Genomic DNA, 22,010 nt, shown 5'->3' on the forward strand with positions numbered 1-22,010 from the left:
TTTTATGAAAATTCATCAAATTCCAATATTTCTCAATAATTTTAATTTTAAAGATTTAAATATAGATAAAGATGAATAAAAAAATACATTTTTAGATGATTTACAATAACAATCATCCTTTTGTTTTGTATATATAAATACTTCAAAATTGAGTTCAAACTTATTCATAAATTAACAATCAAACTTGATTTTCAAAACACAAAATTATTGAAAGAATATCAAAATAAAATCTTACATTTATATAAATCAGTCATGCAAAAAAAGACTCAAGAATTTTACAAAATTAATTAAAAGGTTAAATGACAAATTTATCCTTGAACTATAGGCCCAAAGCATATGATACTTTAAATTTATTTTTTATGCAATGTGCTCCTTCAATCTTTAAAAACAGTGTAGTATTGCCCCTACAGTTAATTAATAATAACTTTGATTGCTAGTTGACTGAAAATTACCTCAAAATTATATAAAAGAGACCAAGAAAATTTTCTTAGTCCTTTTGTGTATTTTTTAGTCATTATCTATATTTTTGACTCTTTTACAATAATTTCTTGTTCAGCTAATATTCAAAGTTAATTTTTATTAACATTAAAAGTGACATTGCTCTTTAATCCTTAATCAAATCCGTAAGTATAAAAAGAAAATAGTAGGCAACATCACTTATTTTTAATTAGTATAATATTTAAATGGTAGAAAAATTTGATTTTAATTTGATAATTTTATCTAGATTATAGATCTTCATAACTATATTTGTTGAAGTTTTGAAATTCAGGTAGAATTTTTTGAAATCTTTAAAATTATATTAAATATTGTCAACCATATATTTTTTTTGAACTTAGATAGATCTAAAAAAAAATACATTAATTTAGAGTACTCGAAAAGGGACACGTGTCACAATTTAAAATATACACAAAATGACATGTGGCATTTAAATGACTGCATATTAAAATAATTATTGCTTACTTAATTTAATAACTTTCTCACAATGTCTCACTAAAATATTGTATAGATGAGATCAATTTAAATAATTGAAATAACTTTCAAAATTTGAATTATATTTAGTATAAATAATTATTATGAGCAACTTTAAATTTCAAAATTTTCAATTGAATCCATCTTTAAAATTCAAGTCAATACATCTTCAAATTAAATAAGATAAAATTTGATTACAAAATATAAGATATTAATCCATCAACGTAAATATTTAAAATTATATTTTAAAGTAAATTTAGATATATATTGCAACCACCCTTCTAGTTTATTTATAAATATTTAAAAATTTAGCTCGAACCTATTTACAAACTAACAACAAATCCTTACTTATTAAGTAAAAAATCATGTAAGAAATGCACATAAAGCTATTAATATGAGTTGGTCCAATTCTTATAAGCTTGGTTTTTAAGGACTCAAGCTTATAAACTAACTTTTCTTGAAATAAGCATTTTTTTAAGTTTGGCCTTTATTGATAGGATTTAGGGCTAAGCTCAAAGGCTCGTATAATTTTTATGTTTTAAATAATTAAAAAAATAATCATACTAATATATATATATATATATATAAAATAAAATACCTTAATTGAATATCTAAAAGGCAATAATAAACTTTGAAGTGTAATCAAAATAATACAAACCCTAAAATATAATATAAGCTATATAAGTCCTCACTCTCCATCATCCAAAATGTAAATATAATATTAAAATATTTTGATAGAAATGTGTTTATAACTAAAACTGTTAATATGATGTGAAATTAATTAGTTATAATTTAACATATATTTAAAATTTAACTGAAAATATTTTTTATCTTGATATGAATCATAGAATTACATCCAAAAATTATTGGTGACTTTAAAAAAATCATATAATATTGCATACATAAAATAAAAGTATATAAACGAAAAAAAAGCTATTTATATATATAATAAAAATAAATAAATTCAATTATGAAAAATATATCTTAATAAAATAATTTTTTTAAAAAAATATAATTTAAAATAAAAATTCTTGTTTAAAAATAAAACAAAAAAATTAAATTGAAAATACTTTTGAAAATCTGGTTAAAAATAATTAAATTTAAAAATACTACATTGTAATATCTAAAAAAATATAAATAATATAAATAAAAAATTTAAAATTTTTGTAAAATATTAATTGATTAGAATTAATATTTATATTTAAATTGATGAGAATTATATAATATATTTTGTATTTTATAAAAAATTCAAATTTATATAATTTCCGTATCCATTTACATTGATTAAAATAAATAGATTTATATATTTTATAATTTCCATATCCATTCACATTTATTCATTAAATTTGAATTTCACTATATTTGCATATATAAACCCGATCATATGAATCTAGATTTCAGCATATTTTTAGAGTGGATAGAAATTTTAATATATAGATATTAATTTGAATTCAAATATGATGAGATTTAAATTTCAAATAAGTAAAAAATAATTTTTATATATATCTAAAAATTAATAAGTCATCCTACATCTAACTTCAAACTTGAATAACATACTTTATATATATATTAAAAAATAATAATTAACCAAATCTAGTCCCAAACCTAACTCTGAAGCACGAAATTATTAGAAAGATATCTCAAAATATAGAATTATAACAAATTTAAAAATAGATATGTAATATTTACTCGTAGCCTTTAACCCTATTTTTATATATATAATGATAGCTTGCATTGGTGAAATGAGCCATAATGTGAATGATGTCACTGCCAAGTCGGTGTAATTAGTGCGTTTAATGCCTTTGGTCTTCATTATTACACGAAACGCGTGGAATATAAATCAACAGAGAGACCAAATTATTGGCCACGCACGCGGTTGAATAAAAGTTGAAACGATATGTATCTGAATCAATGAGTTTTGTAGTCATCGAACGTCGTTGAAGTATGGAGTCAAGCATTGTCTATAAAAAAATATTAATAATAATAGGCGATCTCATATTCCAATTTTTTCTCCACTATCTCCTCACCCTTTTCCTCGTTTATGTTCATTGAACCGTACCGATCAGAATTCTAGTTTTAGTATTTTATATCTAAGAGTATCATTATGGTGTGTTACAAATATATATATACACACACAAACACATAACATTGTCTCTAATCCAATTTGAGATAACTTCTCTTAAAAATATTTACTACATTTAAATAGACTCAAGGTTAAGATTTTGTGTTTAAGTATTTATAACTCTATATCTTTTGTTGTTATAACAACACTGAGGGAGGAAAATTACATATCATTAGGAAAACATAACCATTTTTTTAGTTTCTCCTAATTTATTCCATATGCATCATTTGTTCCTCTATTTTAGAATATGCTCAAAAGGATGAGAAGATGACACTAATAACAATATTAAATATGTTGACACGTGACTAACGTCGTTAATATGTGCTGAGTGGAATCATGATTTGGCATGTTAGTAGTGTTGTTCACTCTGTTCTATTTCATGTAGCATAATGTCACCTTAACACCAAAGATTAACAATGTTAATGGGAATTTACACATGACACAATAGATGAAACACACATCTCTTACTTAAGAGACATTTAGCTTCTATTATACATTGGAAATTTTTGCACTGTTTTTTAGAGTTCATGAGTAAAATTGTACCATGCTTAAGTTAAGGATACCAGTATGTAACTCCACGCATAATTCTTTATGGCTGGATAAATTTACTCCTTAACTCTACATTACTTATTAAGCTCCACTATATCCGATGTAAACTTGACATATTATCTCAAGTCCACCCATACTTCAATGTCCTAACACAAAATTATATTATAAATTGATATAATATATTTTCAAGTAAATGTTGCATTATTGGCCAAACTAGCTAGTGCATTCTGAGAAGCATCTTTCAACCAACAAGCACTAGCTAACAAATTGATAGAAAGGTCATTAACGTGTGGGAAGCCGTTACTGTCTTCGCCAACTTCTTCCTTAATCAATGGAAAGTAAACAAAAGTCATGGTCTCATGGAGTTTCTTCATCATTATCATTAATTTCCATATGAAGATGCTTCGTCCTGCTGGCTGAAAATCAAACGTGATGATGCATCGGGAAGAATTTGTCAACTCCTAATGAGTAAATTCTTGATGAAAACATGTGGGAGGTAATTTTGAATCATTTATAAAGCTTAGCGTCTCTTCTGTCATAATAACATATGGAAAATCTTTTCCTGGCAACTTTTTCCACAATTTGATGTATTATTAATATTCTTACTTTTATACTTTGTGAAGAAAAAGTAGTAAACAAAAGTTATGGATTTTCTTCGTTTCTCACTACTGCAAGTCTACACCGACATTGAAGAGGAAAAGACAGCATTCACCATCGGACACGTTAATAATAATTCTCAAAAGAAAAAAAAAATAGTCAAGAACTATTATCAAAGGGGCATGATTGCTGGGTCTTTTTACTGTGTCAACTTTTTACCTGCTTCGCAATCACAGCTTAATTATTATAGAGTAATCAAACAGTCATCAAATCAAGAATATTGGTGAAGAAAAAAAGTAACCTAACAGTCAAAAGAAGAAAAAGTATGAGAAACGAACAAAATTTTTAATTTAATTCTTATCGAAGTCGCACACAGACTTGCGCAGAAATTAGTCTCTTTCAGGGCAAGCTCTCAGAAATTTCCGCCACAACAAGCGTCTCTTCTTTTCATTACAAGTTCTAGTTTTTATAGTTCTCCTTCATTAGAAGAGCCATTAAAAGATCTTTAAAAGCTCAATGAGTAATTGCGGCTCCATTCTATCCATTGAAATTTGAAAGGCTATTGATATGGAGAGTTTCATTGGTGGATCATCATCATCATCATCATCAAGGCCAAAAAATGTCTATCTAAGTTTCGGAGGCTTCGGGTTGCTCTTGAAATTGATGATTTAAATACCTTTGGGATAACAAGAAGCTTGACCCACGTGATTCCATATTTCTTCCACCTCACTTTCTCAAAGCTATTCGGCAATCAAACATTTCCATTGTTGTCTTCTCCAAAAACTATGCTTCTCCTATATGGTGCCTTCAAGAATTCATTGAGATTGCTACACGTATCCATGAACCGCGATATAATGTTTTTCCAATTTTCTAAGACGTAGATCCATCTCATATACAAAATCAGAGTAATTCTTTTGAAAAAGCTTTTGCTTAACATGAACGAAGATTCACAGCAAATTTAGTTATGTACAAGCTGGAAGTTATTGGCAATGAAACGAGTTGTCCATCGCCCTAGTTGGTACATACCATACAAGTGAATAACTTATTTAATCATGGTTTTCCCCATCAATTCATGAAACAAGGTGTTGAAATAAGCAATTAATTTTTTTCTTGTTCTTTCTTTTATGTTCATTGAACCGTTCCGATCAGAATTCTAGTTTTAGTATTTTATATCTAAGAGTATCATTATGGCGTGTTACAAATATATATATATATATATATATATATGTATGTATGTATTTATGTATGACATTGACTCTAATCCAATTTGAGATAACTTCTCTTAAAAATATTTACTGCATTTAAATAGATCCAAATACAAGATTTCGTGTTTAACCATTTATAACTCTTCATATCTTTTGTTGTTGTAACAATACCGAGGGAGGAAATTACATATTAAGAAAACAACCATTTTTTAATTGCTTCAAATCTCTCTAATTTATTCCACATGCATCATTTGTCCCTCTATTATAAAATATACTCAAAAACACGATGAGATGACATTAATAATAGTATTTAATATGTTGCCCTGTAACTAACACGGTTAATATGTGTTGAGTGTAATTATGATTTGGCATAATAGTAGCGTTGTCCTCTCTCCATTCTATTTCATATTTTAGGTTCGAATATGTTTAAAGGTAATTTCACCTTAACACAAAGATTAACAATGTTAGTCATATATCAGGATATTTAGAGGTGTCAATTAGGGCAGCCCGACTCTAAAGCGCCAGCCCTTCAATGGCTAAGGCCTAAACAAGTTGACTCTTTTAAGCTCGATTATACCTCAAAATTTCATTTTTAACAGTCCGACCCTGGCTTTCAGGGCTGAAGGGCCGGCCCTAATTATTTTTAAAATTTTTCAATTTAAAAATTTAAAATTTTCAACAAAAATTTTAAGTTTGATAAAAAAATAACATCCCAAAATCAACTTCGACATCAATTACATATTGGTAGCATCATCAGCTAAATTTTGATGATTTTCATCATCATCAATATCAATATGAATTGATCCTTCTCCTTGTGGATCCTCATCAATGACAAATATATTAGGCTTTTATATCTTCCTTCTTCATCCTCATTATTTGCAATAAATAATAAACCAAAATTATAATTTTAAGGTATTTAAAGAATACAAAAATATTTAAAGTAAGCAAATAATAATGTGCGTTTCTACTATTTAGATTAGAGAGCGAGTGCTAAGCTTGAGTGATGTGGTATCCTCTTTTTGTTTATTAATTTATGTTTTTTAAAAAAAATATTAGGGCATAATAGGGTCGGCCCTACCTCTAAAGAGCCAGCCTTTTTATTTTTGGGTTTAAAAGGGTCAGTCCTTTTAAGCCCGATTTATCTTTTTAAATATTAAAATAGCGGTTCTGCCCTCAATTTTTTCAGACTTAAAAGGGCTGATATTATAAGCTCGGCCTTAATTAATGACTCTAAGCGTATTTAACAATGTTGGCATCACTTTATTATTATTTTTTTAGACATTAAACAGTGGAAGGATCAATGTTGCGCACGAGATAAACTAAAGAGACATGGATCAACAAAAAAAATTATAAAAACCTATATCAAAAAATGTTAAAATTATAAGGAGTAATAATTATGTTTTTTTCTACATATTACTCCTAATATTTTATGGAAGAGGATTTAAAACAATCCTCCTTGGGATACTTTAAGGTGGGGACATTGAAGGGAATCCAAATCTTAACTTTAGCAAGTACAAATCTTATTAACTATGGGAGGTAAATCTATGATGATATACAATATCTCTCGTTTGATTATTAGAAAAAATAAAAATGAAATGAAATAGAAAAATCAAAATAAAAATAACCAAAACCATTGGTTACTAAGGCAACTTTCAAAGTTTTAGGAGTAATTTTTAATTACTTTAGTTTTCTCTAATTTTCTCTTCGCTCAAACGTTTTTCGGATTCTAAAACGGGGTAAATCATAAAAATATGCACCAAAACCACCGGCAACTGCTTGTGTATAATGGTATCTTCATTTACCGCACTAATGCTTCTCCGAATTATTGTAAAGAATTATATTATTAAAAAAAAATCGTCAAGAATTACTATCAAAGGGGCATAGTTTCTGGGTCCTTTTTCTGTGTCAACTTTTTACCTGCTTCACAATCGCAGCTTATTAAATTGAAGTTCCTAACAGTTTTTTTTTTTTTAAAAAAAAGTAACCTAATAGTCACAAGATGAAGTGGTTAAAAAAAGAAGTAAGAATTACAATCAGGCCATATAGAGAAACTAATTATTGTAAGGTCTATTAATAATCAAATTAAATTGTATTAACAACTGGTTGTATTATCAATGTACTACTCTGGTCTTATTTATAAGTCACTTCCAACATATTTACTAGTATTAAAGAAAACTTTAAACATCATTAACTCTGTTTTAAAATTTAAAAAGTTCTCAACTTTGCGCCTATTAAATATACACACTTTAATAACATATTTTCTCTCTTTATCATTCAGTGAAGGGTAGAAAAAAAAATTTATGATAAAAATTTAGTGACGTAACTTTATAGGACTAAAAAAATTCTTCTCTCTCTACCTTATAAATAAGACTAAAAGGAGTAGTTTAGTTCGATTGTTAATAGACCTTACAGTAATTAATTTTTTTATGTGGAAGTTCAATGTAATTGTCCCAAAAAAAAAAAACAAAAGAAAGAGAGGGAGGATGAAAAAGTATAATTAGGAAATGAACAGAACTTCTAATTTAATTCTAATCAAAGGCGTGGCCGAAAAAAAAAAATTATCAAAAGTTGCGTGAAAATTAGAAACCCTTGTTTATATCATTTGCAGGAAAAGCTCCTAAATATTTCCACCTTATGACAATCTTTTCATGTCAATGTTCTTGTTAAAATAGCCTAACAGGCAAATATATATATATATATATATATATCTATTTCTCTCATTTAAAAATATAAAATATTTTTATTTAAATCTTATATTTTATTAAAATAATTATTTATTTTTAAATTAATATATATTTTTATTTTTATTTTTATTTAATAAGGTGTTTCACTCTAAAATAAATATAAAGTAATTTATTTAATAAAAATTTTAAAAAATAACAATTATATTTTAAAAAATTAAAAATATTTTATATTTTTTAACATCTAACCTCTTAAAAAATATTTTATGTTTTTAAATGGATGAAGTAACAAATCAACAAAACTGTTAATATTCAAGGCGCACGCACTTGTATAGAAATTAGATGCCCTTCTTCATTTCTCTTTCAGGGAAAGCTCAAAGAAATTTCCATCCCAAGGAACTTGTCGTCTTTTCATTTCAAAGTTCAAGTTTTATTATATTGATCTCCTTCCTCCATTTCCAGATTCACTAAAAGATACTACCTTCATTTAAAAATATAAATTAAGAAATTAGATGTTTAAAAATATAAAACATTTTTATTCTTTTAAGATGTAATTACTATTTTTTTAAAAAATATTTCTATTAATGAATGACTTTATATTTATTATAAAATGTCTAATAAAATAAATATGAAAGGATGGGATTAGTTTAAAAGTAAGTAATTATTTTATTGAAAAATAAAATTTAATTTAAAAATTTTATATTTTTTAAACATACCATGCACAGAACACGAGGGGGAGCGGCGCTCGAAAAAGTCGAGCCAAGTAAAGCATTATGTCTTCCAACATAATCTCACCTTGCTCTTTTTACACAATATTTTTACCGTAATCTTATATTTAAAAAAAAAAAAAAAAGTCGAGCCAAAGGGGTCATTTCGTGTGTGTGTGTGCGAAAACGCTAAAAATAAAAAGGCAAATGCAAAAAAAATAAAAGAGCCGTCAAATTAAAGATAAACAAAAACACACCATCCAACACCATCACGTGTTGCTACAGCACTCATGTCATGGTACAAGGTTTCATGTGATATTATATAGGATAAATTGGATCACTTGTCCGAACAAATCTTCTGCCAAAAACATATGGGTCAAATTTTTTTAAAATTTAAAAATATAATAAATTCACATTGATATAAAAAAAATTATTATTAATATATTAAAACTTTAAGGGATATATATCATTAATAATTATAATAAATTAATTATAATATAAAATATAATAAATGTTGAACCATTTGATTGGCTTGATCTAATAATATGAACTATATCTGTAAAAAAATCTATTAAATAATGGTTTCCAATTTTTATCTATAAGACATTCTATGAATGATATCGTAAATCACTTGCTAAAAAAAGAGTGAAAGTTTTATTATGTTTATATCATTAAATTGATATGGGTAAAGTTTTGGTCAAAAAAAAGGATATGGGTAAAGTGGAATTGTAGACTATTTTAATACAAATTTAATATATTTAATAATGGACTTTTCCTTAAAATGCATGATTTAGTTAAAAGGAAACATGAAAATAAAATCCCTCTGAAATATATAAATAATAATTTAATCCTTTAAAATGTCATAATTTTCTTGAAGTTTCTAGAGACTTTTCTATTATTAACGAATTTATATAAATCATCAAATATCCTTGTTGAAAATAAATGATTCACAACTTTTTTTATATTATTAATTTTTTTTATATTCGCAATAATGCAACAACAAATAAAGAATTTAATAACGTAATTGTGATTTACTGTTGCATTGTTGCGAATTTAAGAAAAAAGTTATAGATATAAAAAGAAAAGTTGTGAATCATTTATTTTTAATGAGGATAATTTGATAATTTATATAAAATAATTAATGACAAAAGTTTCTAAAAATTTCGAGGGAATTATAACATTTTAAAAAATCAAATTATTATTTATATATTTTAAAAAAATTATCATCATTTTTCTTAATTAGAAACATCAAACATTTGAGAAATTCTCGCATGGTAAGTGTTAAAGGATGGTGATGCCTTGTTCTCATCATCACATCTGGATGCTCATCATAAAAAACAAATAATAGCGATGAACACATTACGTGCTAATCATGGCTATGATTATCAAGTTTTTATCAAATATGAACTGTTTGGATTTAATTTTTTTTATTTTATCTTTTATTTTATATTTATAAAATAAAAAAAATTCAGAAAGCTTTAATAAATCTGCTCATTATCAATTTGAGGTATTCAGATTGCTAGATTTACTCTGAATGATTCAGATTTAATATCAAATTTTTATATTTTTTAAATTTTTATTTTGGTAAATAAAATACTAAAAATAAATATAATATCCTTATTAGCACTTCTCAATTTTTTTAAAAAATTATAAGTTAGAAGTTTAAATCTACATAGTGAAATAGGTACTGCCTAGATCAGTAATAAACAGATTTATAAAATTTTAGAAATTTTTATTTTAATAAAAATAAAAAGATTTCACAAGGCGCTCATCACAGGTTTTTACAAGTTTAGATTTAATTTGAATAAGTTAAGTTAAATCTAAAATTTTTAGTCGGTAATAAATAAATTTATTAAAACATTTTATTGTAATTAATAACTATAAAATAAATTTAAAATTTAAAATTTGAAAATATCTAGATTAAATTATCTGGTTCAGATGATAAGGAGCACCACCACACCGTGATGGCGACTGAAGATGATTCCCAACTATACATAAACATACAAAAGTCGCAACTTTTTTACTTGAGAACGCTGTGGGGAGCTTCAGTGATCCAATATTTAAAAAAAAAAAAAAAAAAAACAAAAACTCTGGGCAGATTCCACAGAAAGACTTGGCCATTTAAAAAAGGAACAGTTAAAAATAATTGAGATGACTGGAGACGCCGCATATCATTATATAAGAGGAATACCACAGTGGAACCAAAGCCCCATCAATATTAAGCAACTGTGATTCCATTTATCAATTTCAATTCAATTCCTGCCATGGAGGATTTCGAGAGCAGATCATTTCTAAAACCGATCCATGTGTATATCAGCTATCGAGGCGGCGACGATACACGTAGATTCATCCAAGCCTTTCTGATGCTCTTAGAGCACAAGGTTTGAGAATCAAGGGAGATGACAAGAGTCATGAAATACCAGATATGGCTTTTCCGGACAAGCTTCTCCGAGCAAATGAGAGAATCCTGGATTTTGATCTTGGTCCTCTCCAAAGCTATGTTTTTCTTCATCTTGGTGTTTAGAGGAGCTGTCGCAGGTTGTTGGTCCACTCTTTCTTAAGGAAGCCAAAATGGACATATTTGAATGGATCTGGATTCATGCCTGACCGAGTAGAAAGGTACGATGAAGACCTGGACAAGCTGATAAAAAGATGGTGGCAACATATGAAACAACCGGCCGATCTCTGTGGACGCAGCAATAATGCAGATAGGATAATTCCAGTTTTTTACGATGTAGATTCAAAATCCTTTGCTCAACACATGCAAGAGAGCTTCCCGGGAAATTTATTCGAGGAAGCTATGCAAAAAGTGACCAATCTTTCCGGCTGGGATCTACAGGATGAGTAAGTAATTCTATTTTTTAAATTTTTTGCTTTATAATATTTTACATAATTAAGGTAAGAAAGATTTGAACTTAATCTTACTTTACTCTTGATTTTTTTCACTTATACATGTTTTCAATGGGGGAAACTACTGCACATATTTTTGTTTCAGCAGCCATTGATATCCTTCTGAATTAAAAAGCATCAGTTTGATTAATTAGTACCACGTACTGGAAATCACGCCTACTTTGATTTTTATTGAATTATATGATTATTTTGAATTACAATACCTTATCTCTTACTTTTAGATAATTTGAATTCAAGAATTATTGCTCCCAAATATGAGACGTTTCCTTTTTTAAAAGAAAAAATGATCCCCAGTACAAACTATATCTCTAATAGTAAAGCTATGATAAGCCCATTGAATTTTTCATAAGGCTCTCTCCTTTGCCGCTTGTCGCGGCATAGTTGTCATTAAGAAAAAAATGTGAATATATTGAGTTCCCATAATTTTATTTAATTATTATACAAATTCCATTTCAAAATTTGCAGAAATTTTTCATTTAAAATAAAAGTAAATTACACAGATCTACCCTAGTTTTATCTAAAATTACACATACATTCCTTTTATTTTCGATGCAAGTTCTATGCTTTGAAAATTATAGAGAGGCAGAAACATATATTTTTAAATAACATTTTATAGAGGTTCCTATATATTATTTAATATTTTATTTTACATCTGGTTTTAAAGGGAAGGTACATATAATTTTAGTAAATTCAGGCGAGACTTGTATTAGTTGTGAAGCTAGAGAATAAAGAAACTTGGATAAACAAAATTTTAAGAGGGATCCATTTGACTTATTTTATGCATATGTTGTGTGTGTGTGTGGAACTATGTATTCACTCTTAACGAGAAAAAGTATTTTTAATTTTAATTCTTATTCACGCCTGCGTTTGGTTTCTAGCCTTTGCTCCAAATAGAGCGTAGTATTACTGTCCTCCGTTGGGAAATTTGAACACTCATGGTTAGGTAGAGTAGATTTTATATCTCTTTATTATTTGTAATTCTATCACTGTTTTTAGTTTATAATTAGAATTTGTCTTTTATATGAAAAGTTTAGATATTTAAAATATATTATTCAACATGATAGAAAAATTGAAGAAATATTGCACATGGGATACAAATTTGATGGATTATTTAGAGAGAGGCTAAATGAGTTATTTGTAATTAAAATGTACCTAATAACTGAAAGAGAAGTTTTATTAAATTGCTATAAAATCATAGTAATGAATGTTAGACTTTAAAATGATAATAAAAGTATAAAGTTAGAATAGCAGAAATGAAAATGCTCAGATAAATATGTGGCATACATAAAAAGGAAAAATTTGAATAAGTATATGCAAGAAAAAGAGATGCAGCATCTATTGAGGAGAAAAGAAAATCATTTCAATGATTTGGACATGCATAAGAAGGCCATGAGAGCATTGGTAAGGAAAGTGGAATGGATATCCTTAAGTCTTATAAAAAATGGTAGAAGAAGACTCAAAAAAACACTTAAGAAAATTGTTGAACGAGACCTCTTAGTTAAAAGTATTTCTAAAAGCTTGGTTGATGATAAAGTACAATGGTATCATACAATTTATATAATTGATCTCACCTACTGGATAAAGCTTCTTCTTGTATATGATTGTTCGGCCTAAAATTATGATTGGGCCTGAGACAGATATTGGACTTACAAGTTAGAGTAGATACATGAGTCCAAAATGCTAAGGCCTGATAGGCAGCATGGATCAACGACGCTTAAGTAAAATGATGTGTTGCCTCTGTAACTTTCAAGGAAACTACAAGCCCACATTCCAATTTAGCAGGGCATATTGTGAAATTGTGAAATAGTAAAAAGGAGCAACCAACCAAACTAAAAACTCAAGACAACTAACTTACTCCTAAAATACCTGCATTATTCTAACATAGATTCCTTAGCCTGACCTAGGTTTAGCCCCTAGCCATTATATTTTTTACACTTTAGGTTAATATAGCTTTATTCTCTCGCCTTAGTTCTTTTAATGCAACTCAATTTCTCAGTCAATTAAGCCTCACTCGTTGGTTTAGTCTTGATAATCCGAGAGAATTGAGGTAAAGGATATTAGGATCCATAACATCTTGATTGATGACTCACTCCTCTGGTATGTCCATTGCATAAAGGTGCTGCTCTCCCAATTCATGCTAAAAATCTTTTCTGGCTACTTGGTGAGACCCTATTGTCAAAACCATGCAACAAACTCAATCAAATACTAATAACGAGAAGCATGATGCTGGATCTTAGAGTCTTGAATATAGTGTAGCAGGCGTAAACATGAGTCGACTCCATCACGATCAAGAGATGAGAGGGAGGAAGTATTCCCACTCATAAAATCACTATCCATACATGTCGATCCCATTAGAGAAGTGGTTCAAGAGTTTTATGGACCTGATTGTAGCCGTCCCTATTTAGAGTACATCAATTGAGAATATTTGTTCCCTATGGTTTTTGTGTCCCAGAGTTTACATTGTTCTCTAAAGGTGAAGGTTTATCTACCTTAGAGCACATAGCCCAGGTTCACATTCCAATGTGGAAGCTAGGCCGCATGGACAATATGAAGTTAAGAGTCTTTCCCAACTCACTAATGGGAAGAGCATTCATTTAGCATGCAAGACTTCTTAAGAACTCCATCATGAGTTGGATTAAAATGGAGAACAAGTTTCATGACCAGTTCTATATGATTGACCTACAGCCATCAAGATGAAGTCGAGAAACCTTACCTTAAAAGCTGCAAGACTTTAGGATGCCATTACAAGTTTTAGTTTGATGATAGAAGTTCAATAAATCTTCAAAGTAAGAGGAAACAGTGAAATAATCATGAGTGAATGGACCAAATTTAGACCAAAGAGGAAGTAAGCGAAGAGTCAGACCTGTACAGATATTTGAATGTGGTGTAATTCTCTAAAAATGTGCACACGTTTTTAACCATTGATGAGCTAAGAACGACCGGATGGCATTCAATGAAAGAGGTTTAGAGCATGCAACTAGAGTTGATAATTCAGGTAGACCAAGCTTATTTTGAGTCGGGCTCAATTCGGACCACTTATTTGGATGGGACTTAAATATCTTACCCTCTTAAAAAAGCTCATATAACCAAGCCCGACCTTAACTTTTTTTGGAAGGATCCAGGCTGGCCTGTCGAGCTTAGCCAAAATTACAAACTTAACATACTTATAGAGTCAAAAAAAATCAACTGTTAAGCTCAATTTGGGCCGTATTATTCGAATCAGGCTTAAAGCATCCTATCCTCTTTAAAAGGTTCATATAACCAAGCTTGACTCTAACTTTTTTTGAGTAATTCGAGCTAGCTCGAATTACCAGCTTTACATGCAACCCTTAGTCAATGAAGAGTTACCACACACTCGAGAAATTGTTTGGTCTAAAATTATGATTGGACCTGATACGGATATTAGCCTTGCAAGGTGGAGCAAGTACATGAGTCCAGAATGCTAAAGCCGAATGGGTAGCATGGAGCAGCGAAGCTTAAGTAAAACAATGTGCTGCCTCCGTTAACTTAAAAGAGAAGTCACGAGCCCACGTTCTCAATTTTAGCAAAGCATCATGCAAACTAGTAAAAGGGAATAACCTCCTCATGCGATGGCATAAACGATTACAAATTCAAAATGGGCATAGCTAATCTCCCTCTTATAAAATGGGGGAAGATGGGTAGAAAGGGGCATCCAAAATACCTGTACTACTATAACATAGATTCCTTAGCCTAACCAAGGTTTAGCTCTAGCCATCAGATCACATAATTTTTCTGTTAACATGGCTTTTTACTCACCCTAGTTTCTCTAATACAATTTGGTTTCCCGGTGAAGAACTTGGTCTCAATAATCCAATAATTGAGGTAAAGGATCTTGAGATCCGCATTACTTAGATTAAGGACTCACTTCTCTAGCATGCCCCATACATGTTGAGGTGCCACTTTCATTTCACGCAAACAATGACATATGTGTGATGTATATCCTTCTCTTTTATGACAAATAATTTATTTTTCTGTGTGTACACACACACACACACACACACACACTGGATTGTAAGTTGAGTTTAGATCGATGTTCAAGATATATTACTGTAATACAACTACAACCAATGTTAACAAAGATAATTTTTTTTTTATCATGCCTAGGAGGGAAAAAATTTGATGATTGGGTGTTTTTGGTTCATCTTTTTTGCAGATCAAGATCACAAGTTATTCCGAAGATTGTCAAAGAAGTCAAGTCAAAAATAGATAAACTATTTTATGGCTTTTTCAGATTGTTGGGATGAAATCTCGAGTGGAAGAAGTAGAACAGATTTTGGATTTGAGCTCAGACGATGAAGTTCAAGGTATAGGCATTTGTGGTATGGGCGGATCAGGGAAGTCATCCATTGCTTTAGTTCTATATCTTAAGATCCTTCACTTTTTTGATTCTTTTTGTTTCCTTCCTAATGTGAGTAGACGTTTGAAGCATGGTGACTTATCTTTGCAAGAACTCATTCATAGAAACTTGGAGACAGCAGATTTTTGTCTTATGTATCCTCAAGGCGAAGAGTTCTTGAAAAGATTAAGAAAACACAAGGTTCTCATAGTTCTTGATGGTGTAGATCATGTGCAAGATATTGAGGAATTGAACTTGATTGCAAAATCTATTTGTTTTGGCAGAGGGAGTAGAATCATAATAACAACAAGAGATGTACAAGTCCTTGAAATGTCTGGAGTTGAGAAAATTTATAGACCTAAATTGTTGTCTAAGAAGGAAGGTTCTATAATATTCCGTTCTATAGCTTTTCCAAAGGATTATCCTGTTAATGATTTTCAAGAGATGATAGACAAGGTATTGAAATATGCTAATGGGCTTCCACTAGCAATTGAAATATTGGGTTCATTCTTTTTTGGAAAAAGCGTGGCAGAATGGAGAAGTTTCTTGGATAGAGAAGAAATTATTCCTCCCCATGAGATCATAATAGTCCTTAGAAAAAGTTTTGATGAACTTGATCATAGGAGTAAGGAAATCTTTTTGGACATAGCATGTTTTTTTGCAGGAAAGAATGTTAATTGTGTGAAGGAAATTTTACATGATTCTGGTTTCCTGCCGATATAGGAATCAAACTTCTTATTCAAAAATCACTTATTACAATTGCAAATCAAGGAATACAAATGCATGGAATGTCACAAGCAATGGGCGAGAAATTGTTAGACAAGAATGTCCAAATCAGCCAGAAAAACGCCGTCGGTTGTACCTTTTCAATGATATCAAATATGTTATGGAGAAAGAAAGAAACATGGTAAGTTTTTTGTTACCCCTTTTTAGTAAAGCATGTTACAATTTGAAAAGTTAGAGAATAATCTAACATTTCATTTTTTTCCGTTCATAAATGCATTTAATCCTATAGGTGATAAAAAATGTTGAAGCTATAGTCTTGGATTTGGAAGAGCCAAAAGGGGTTACATTGAGGATCGAAGCTTTATCACAGATGATCAACCTCAGATTGCTCATATTTCGTAATGTGCATTTTTCTGGAACCCTCGATAATCTTTCGAGCAAGTTACAACATGTTTCATGGCATCAATATCCATTCACTTCTTTGCCATCGAGTTTTCAGTCTGATACACTTGTTCAATTGATTATGCCTGATAGCAACGTCACAGAAGTGTGGAAGGGCAAAATGGTGATGTTAAAGTTCTTTTATTTCTTCAATATTCAAATCATGCATGCTTGATATAGATCATATACCATCACCTATATATTCATAACTAATTATTTCCACTATCAAAATTTTGCTCAATGACAGATGCCTTAAGTTAAGAAAAATGAATCTTTGTGGCTCCAAAACTTTGATCAAGACGCCAGATTTTGGAGGAGTTCCAAATCTTGAGAGACTTGACCTTGAAGGTTGTACTGGATTATTGGAATTGGATCCATCTATTGCCGAACTTTCAAAGCTCAAGTTCTTGAATTTGAGAATTGCATCAATCTTATTAGTATTCCCAATCGCTTATTTGCTCTATACTCATTGGAAATTCTAAATCTAGCTGGCTGTTCAGAATTTGCACATTGCTTGAATTTTTCTCCTTTGAAGAGCTTGACAGAAGTGAAACTGCTTAGCATTTGGTCTAATCCATTCTTAGAGAGCATTCTGTATTTTCTTTTGTATGTTTTAACAAAAAAATTGTGGTGAGTTTGTTCGTTGCTGTCTAATTTACTTGATATGTATTTGTGAGGTCAATTATGCATAAAGCTCAAGTCATGAATCCTGAGATTGGAGCTCTGTGTATTTGGTACATTTGGGAATGATATGGTTGTCACTTATCAGTTATCCCTGATTTTCCAATCTGATCACCATAGCCTGAAGGGAAAGATTGAAGGTTGAACTGTATTATTGCGACTTCTTAAATTATATATGCCAGCATATTTGCTTAATTAATGATATATAGTTTCACATTAGTCTCAAATTGAGAATTCAACTCTGCTTGATATGAAATGGTTCATGCTAGTGGTAGCTCGTTGATTTTCTTCAACACAAAAATGAGGTTGTTATCTATCTTCACCCGAGGAAAATTCGCATGTCTAATACTAAATTCGCAATAGAATTCTTATTGAAAAGAACAAAAAAATAATTGAGTCTTAATATTATCTAGAATATATATTCTCAAATAACTCAAGTCAGATCAAAACATGAATGTAGTAAAAACTTTGCAACCTTGATGCAACATAATAACAGCAAGTCATCAAATCCTTGAAAAGATTGAAAGGCTGATGCTACTTCTTACACGCACGCCTGAGTTGTTGACTGAGAATGAAGCTTTTCAACTATTTTGTTCTGAATCTTTAATTTTCATACAAGATTGAAGTGATAATTATTTATGGCTATCAGCTTCATGAAAATTGTGAAACTTTGTACTAACCAAATATATAAGAACTCATACAAGTCTTAAACAACAGTGTTCATCAACCACCCATGCACACTTGCAAATATAAACTCTAGCAACTAATTAATAATAATATCACTACAAATAATATAAATATGTCTTCTACATTAAACTTCATTACTTTAACAGCTTAATTCACACCCTATCTGCTTCTACAAATGAATCAGCATTCTGAGAAGGATACCCTACACTGTCATAAACAAGAGCAGCAACAGCAGCACCAATTAATGGTCCAACCCAATACACTGCTTGGTTCTTGAAGGTGCCGGCTATGACGGCCGACCCAAAGGCGCAAGCTGGATTCATCGACCCACCGGAGAAGGGACCGGCAGCTAGGACATCAGCTCCGGCCATCATGCCGATGGCTAGGGCACCTGTTGACCCCAGTTGACCACTACGCCTAGGGTCCCTAGCAGCATACACAGTGTAGACTAATGCAAATGTAAGAACTCCTTCCACTATGGATGCCCCAAAACCTGTCATTTGTGGTGCTATTGCGTATGTTGGGACGTGCTGTACAAATTAAACCAGACATGTTGTAAAAATAAAGGAAAGTTATATATAATTAAAATAAAAAATAAATTACAGAGACTTTTCCTCAATCTTAAATTCTTAACTGAATTTACATGAACTTAATGTATAATTAAACTAAAATAAAAAATAAATTACAGAGACTTTTCCTCAATCTTAAATTCTTAACTGAAATTACATGAACTTCTCTATTCCTAGAGATTGCACGAATCTTTTTCCTCAAACAATATTAAATTAGGTAAATCACCCTTACATTTATTGAAATTAAACTTAAACATTATCTGCTTTTCAAATGATATATATATATATATATATATAAATTGTCCCGGAATTTTATTCTGATTCATACCAACCTTCATTTTGTTTTCAATGAATTTCTAAACACACACAGACATGCCCTTTTATTTTAAAAAATCACATACGCCAGCCCTAAATTATAAGATGATTTATACAAGGTCTCATTGAATTTTACTAATATAATACAAACCTACCCTAAAAAAAATGTGCAATTTAAAAGGAAAGTAAAAACTGGAAAAATTACTTTTTTGGAAAATCTTGTCTAAATTTTAAATAAAAAGAAAACTTATGTGCATGATTCAAGCAAAATCAAGAGAGAGAAAACCAGTGTTATATACTCTATGCACATATAAGTAACATTCTCAACTGGGAAGAGAATAAAAGCAAGACCAATACAACAATGTTTGTTTGATAAAAAAAAATTAATAAAGGATTTTTTTAGAAAATACTTTTCTGTGTATCAATACAATACAATACCATTCCAACAAGAGTGATCTTGAGGAGAAGGCAGGCCATGACAGAAGCAATCATCTGAGAAATCCAATAGAAGAGAGCTGTTGATACGTTCATATGGCCTCCAACAACCCTTGCAAAGGTCACTGCAGGGTTCACATGTCCTCCTGAAACGTCCCAAGCCATAAACAGTACTGAAGATAAAGCCAAGCTATTGGCTATGGCTGCAACCACCAGACTCGCTGCCTCCATTGTTGCTTCACCCTTCAACTTCCCTGAATGCATCATCATTAGACATACAATAAATATATAACACACACACACACACACTTATATATATTATCAGGTCAGTGAGTGATTCATATATATGTTGATGACCAAATCACTATAAGATTTGATGAGTTTGTCATTAGTCAAAAGTCATCAACTTGATTTTTGAGTTCTCTTGATTAATTTTTCTCACTCTTAATTACTTGACTATGTAAATTGGTGGGATCGGTCCAACCAATTATTTCACCTATCACTTGAAGAAGATGATCATAGCATGCAATATTTAAAGTAATCTGAACGTTTTAAATGATAAATAGCCTCAAAGAAAGAATAATTACTTCATCTATCATTTTACTTAATTTTTTTCTTATTAGGAACATAAATGCACGGATCATGATATGCCACAGTTAGTTAATAAATAATGGTAAATAATATACAGTTTTAATCTAGAAACATATGAGAATAAATTAAAACAGAAAGTAGTTGAAAAGACCAAAAAAAGAACTAAATATCCCACACAAACTCTTCTGCGCTACTTTTCTTCAACATATAATGCAACATTTATATTACTATGTATACAAGATCTAGCTAATAGGAACAAGAGATTTATTATTATTCACCAGAAAGAAAGAAACTAAGAGATTTATATATTCTTTGGATGATTTAAAATTCTAAAGTCAAAACACCAAAAATGACACCATATATAATAATGCAAGAATATACTCTTCACGGCTGGTTTTCCAGAGAATTTTTTCTATCATATTAAGGAATCTGCATTTTTTGTGTGGCAGTCATCTATATAAAATAACTTTAAGTAAGATGCTTATATCACGACAGAGTCACACACAGGAGCAAAATCTGAAGTATCACGTGAAATCAAGACGAGACAAGAAAGAAAAGAAACAAAAACTCACTGGAAGACATGCCGGAGCCAATGACGGTGAAGACATAGAAGAAAGTGGAGATGAACTCAGCAAGGTAGGCTCGAAGTGCAGTTCTGGTAAGAGATTCTTGAAAACGAGATGAGAAAGCCATGGTTTTTGTTGTTCTTGTTATTGTTGGAATTCAATTCAAGTCTCAGAAAAAGCCTTGTTCTTTGACTACAGTGATGAAGGAACAACGATGATAACGTTCATTCACTTGTTCATTAATTGATTAGTCGATGAATAAGGAAGCAGTTTTCAACATATATATGGTTTTGAATTCTGGAATTTCAAACAAAACTAGCCGCAACTGCCAAGCGACGTGTCCTTTTTCCTGAGGGGTGGTTTCTATTTCGTGCAATTAACTACCGTTAACTAACACAGTAAGTATGGATTGGTTTCTCATTTTGAATTTTTTAAGACAAAATTGTAATGTAACTGTAACAATGATTAGACGTTAACGTAACTGTATGTGCGGATTAATTTACTTGTTGCTGTATGAAAAATAGGTATTTCAAACAGAATAATGAGTTGTCTGAAATTTATATTTTTTTAATCATGTAACAATTTCTTTTTACTAGAGACAATCTTATTTAAGATTATCAAATATTAAAATTTCTATTGATAATGATGATTTTCTAGTAAGAATTTTCATCAAAAGGATAGTATGTCAAGGCTGTTTGTTTGTGTTATTTCAAGTTAGTAATTATTAAATTTTAATATTTAAAATTAAAAGAATTAAGGTGTATTTTTGCCCCTAAACTACTCTCCAAGGAACACCCGGTGTCCTAAATATTTTTCGTAACAATTTCACTCCTAATAAGATAATCACAAACAAATTAAAATTTAGATAATCACAAACAAAAAATCATTGATAATAAGCTTTA

At 29.8% G+C, this 22,010-nt stretch overlaps 3 protein-coding genes across 3 annotated transcripts; 2 read left to right on the forward strand and 1 right to left on the reverse strand.

Annotated features, from left to right (window-relative positions):
- The first annotated feature begins 15,979 nt into the window (after positions 1 to 15,979).
- Positions 15,980 to 17,509, forward strand: LOC129316316 (probable WRKY transcription factor 19). The gene is made up of 2 exons (XM_054960672.1): positions 15,980 to 17,004; positions 17,113 to 17,509. The coding sequence occupies exons 1-2, from the start codon at positions 16,795 to 16,797 to the stop codon at positions 17,437 to 17,439; spliced, it is 537 nt and encodes a 178-aa protein (XP_054816647.1). The 5' UTR covers positions 15,980 to 16,794; the 3' UTR covers positions 17,440 to 17,509.
- LOC129316618 (disease resistance protein Roq1-like) lies at positions 16,002 to 16,782 on the forward strand. Its single transcript, XM_054961029.1, has 2 exons — positions 16,002 to 16,553; positions 16,762 to 16,782. Exons 1-2 carry the CDS (start codon positions 16,002 to 16,004, stop codon positions 16,780 to 16,782), a joined length of 573 nt encoding a protein of 190 aa, XP_054817004.1.
- A 1,172-nt stretch (positions 17,510 to 18,681) lies between the features above and the next one.
- LOC129315209 (probable aquaporin TIP5-1) lies at positions 18,682 to 21,340 on the reverse strand. Its single transcript, XM_054958778.1, has 3 exons — positions 21,115 to 21,340; positions 19,955 to 20,205; positions 18,682 to 19,162 (listed from the first exon to the last, which is right to left on the reverse strand). Exons 1-3 carry the CDS (start codon positions 21,233 to 21,235, stop codon positions 18,785 to 18,787), a joined length of 750 nt encoding a protein of 249 aa, XP_054814753.1. The 5' UTR covers positions 21,236 to 21,340; the 3' UTR covers positions 18,682 to 18,784.
- Positions 21,341 to 22,010: the final 670 nt, after the last annotated feature.

Source organism: Prosopis cineraria, unplaced genomic scaffold (genome assembly GCF_029017545.1).
Source record: "Prosopis cineraria cultivar Desert tree isolate PC_DT_omini unplaced genomic scaffold, ASM2901754v1 PC7, whole genome shotgun sequence".
Classification (NCBI taxonomy): domain Eukaryota; kingdom Viridiplantae; phylum Streptophyta; class Magnoliopsida; order Fabales; family Fabaceae; genus Prosopis; species Prosopis cineraria.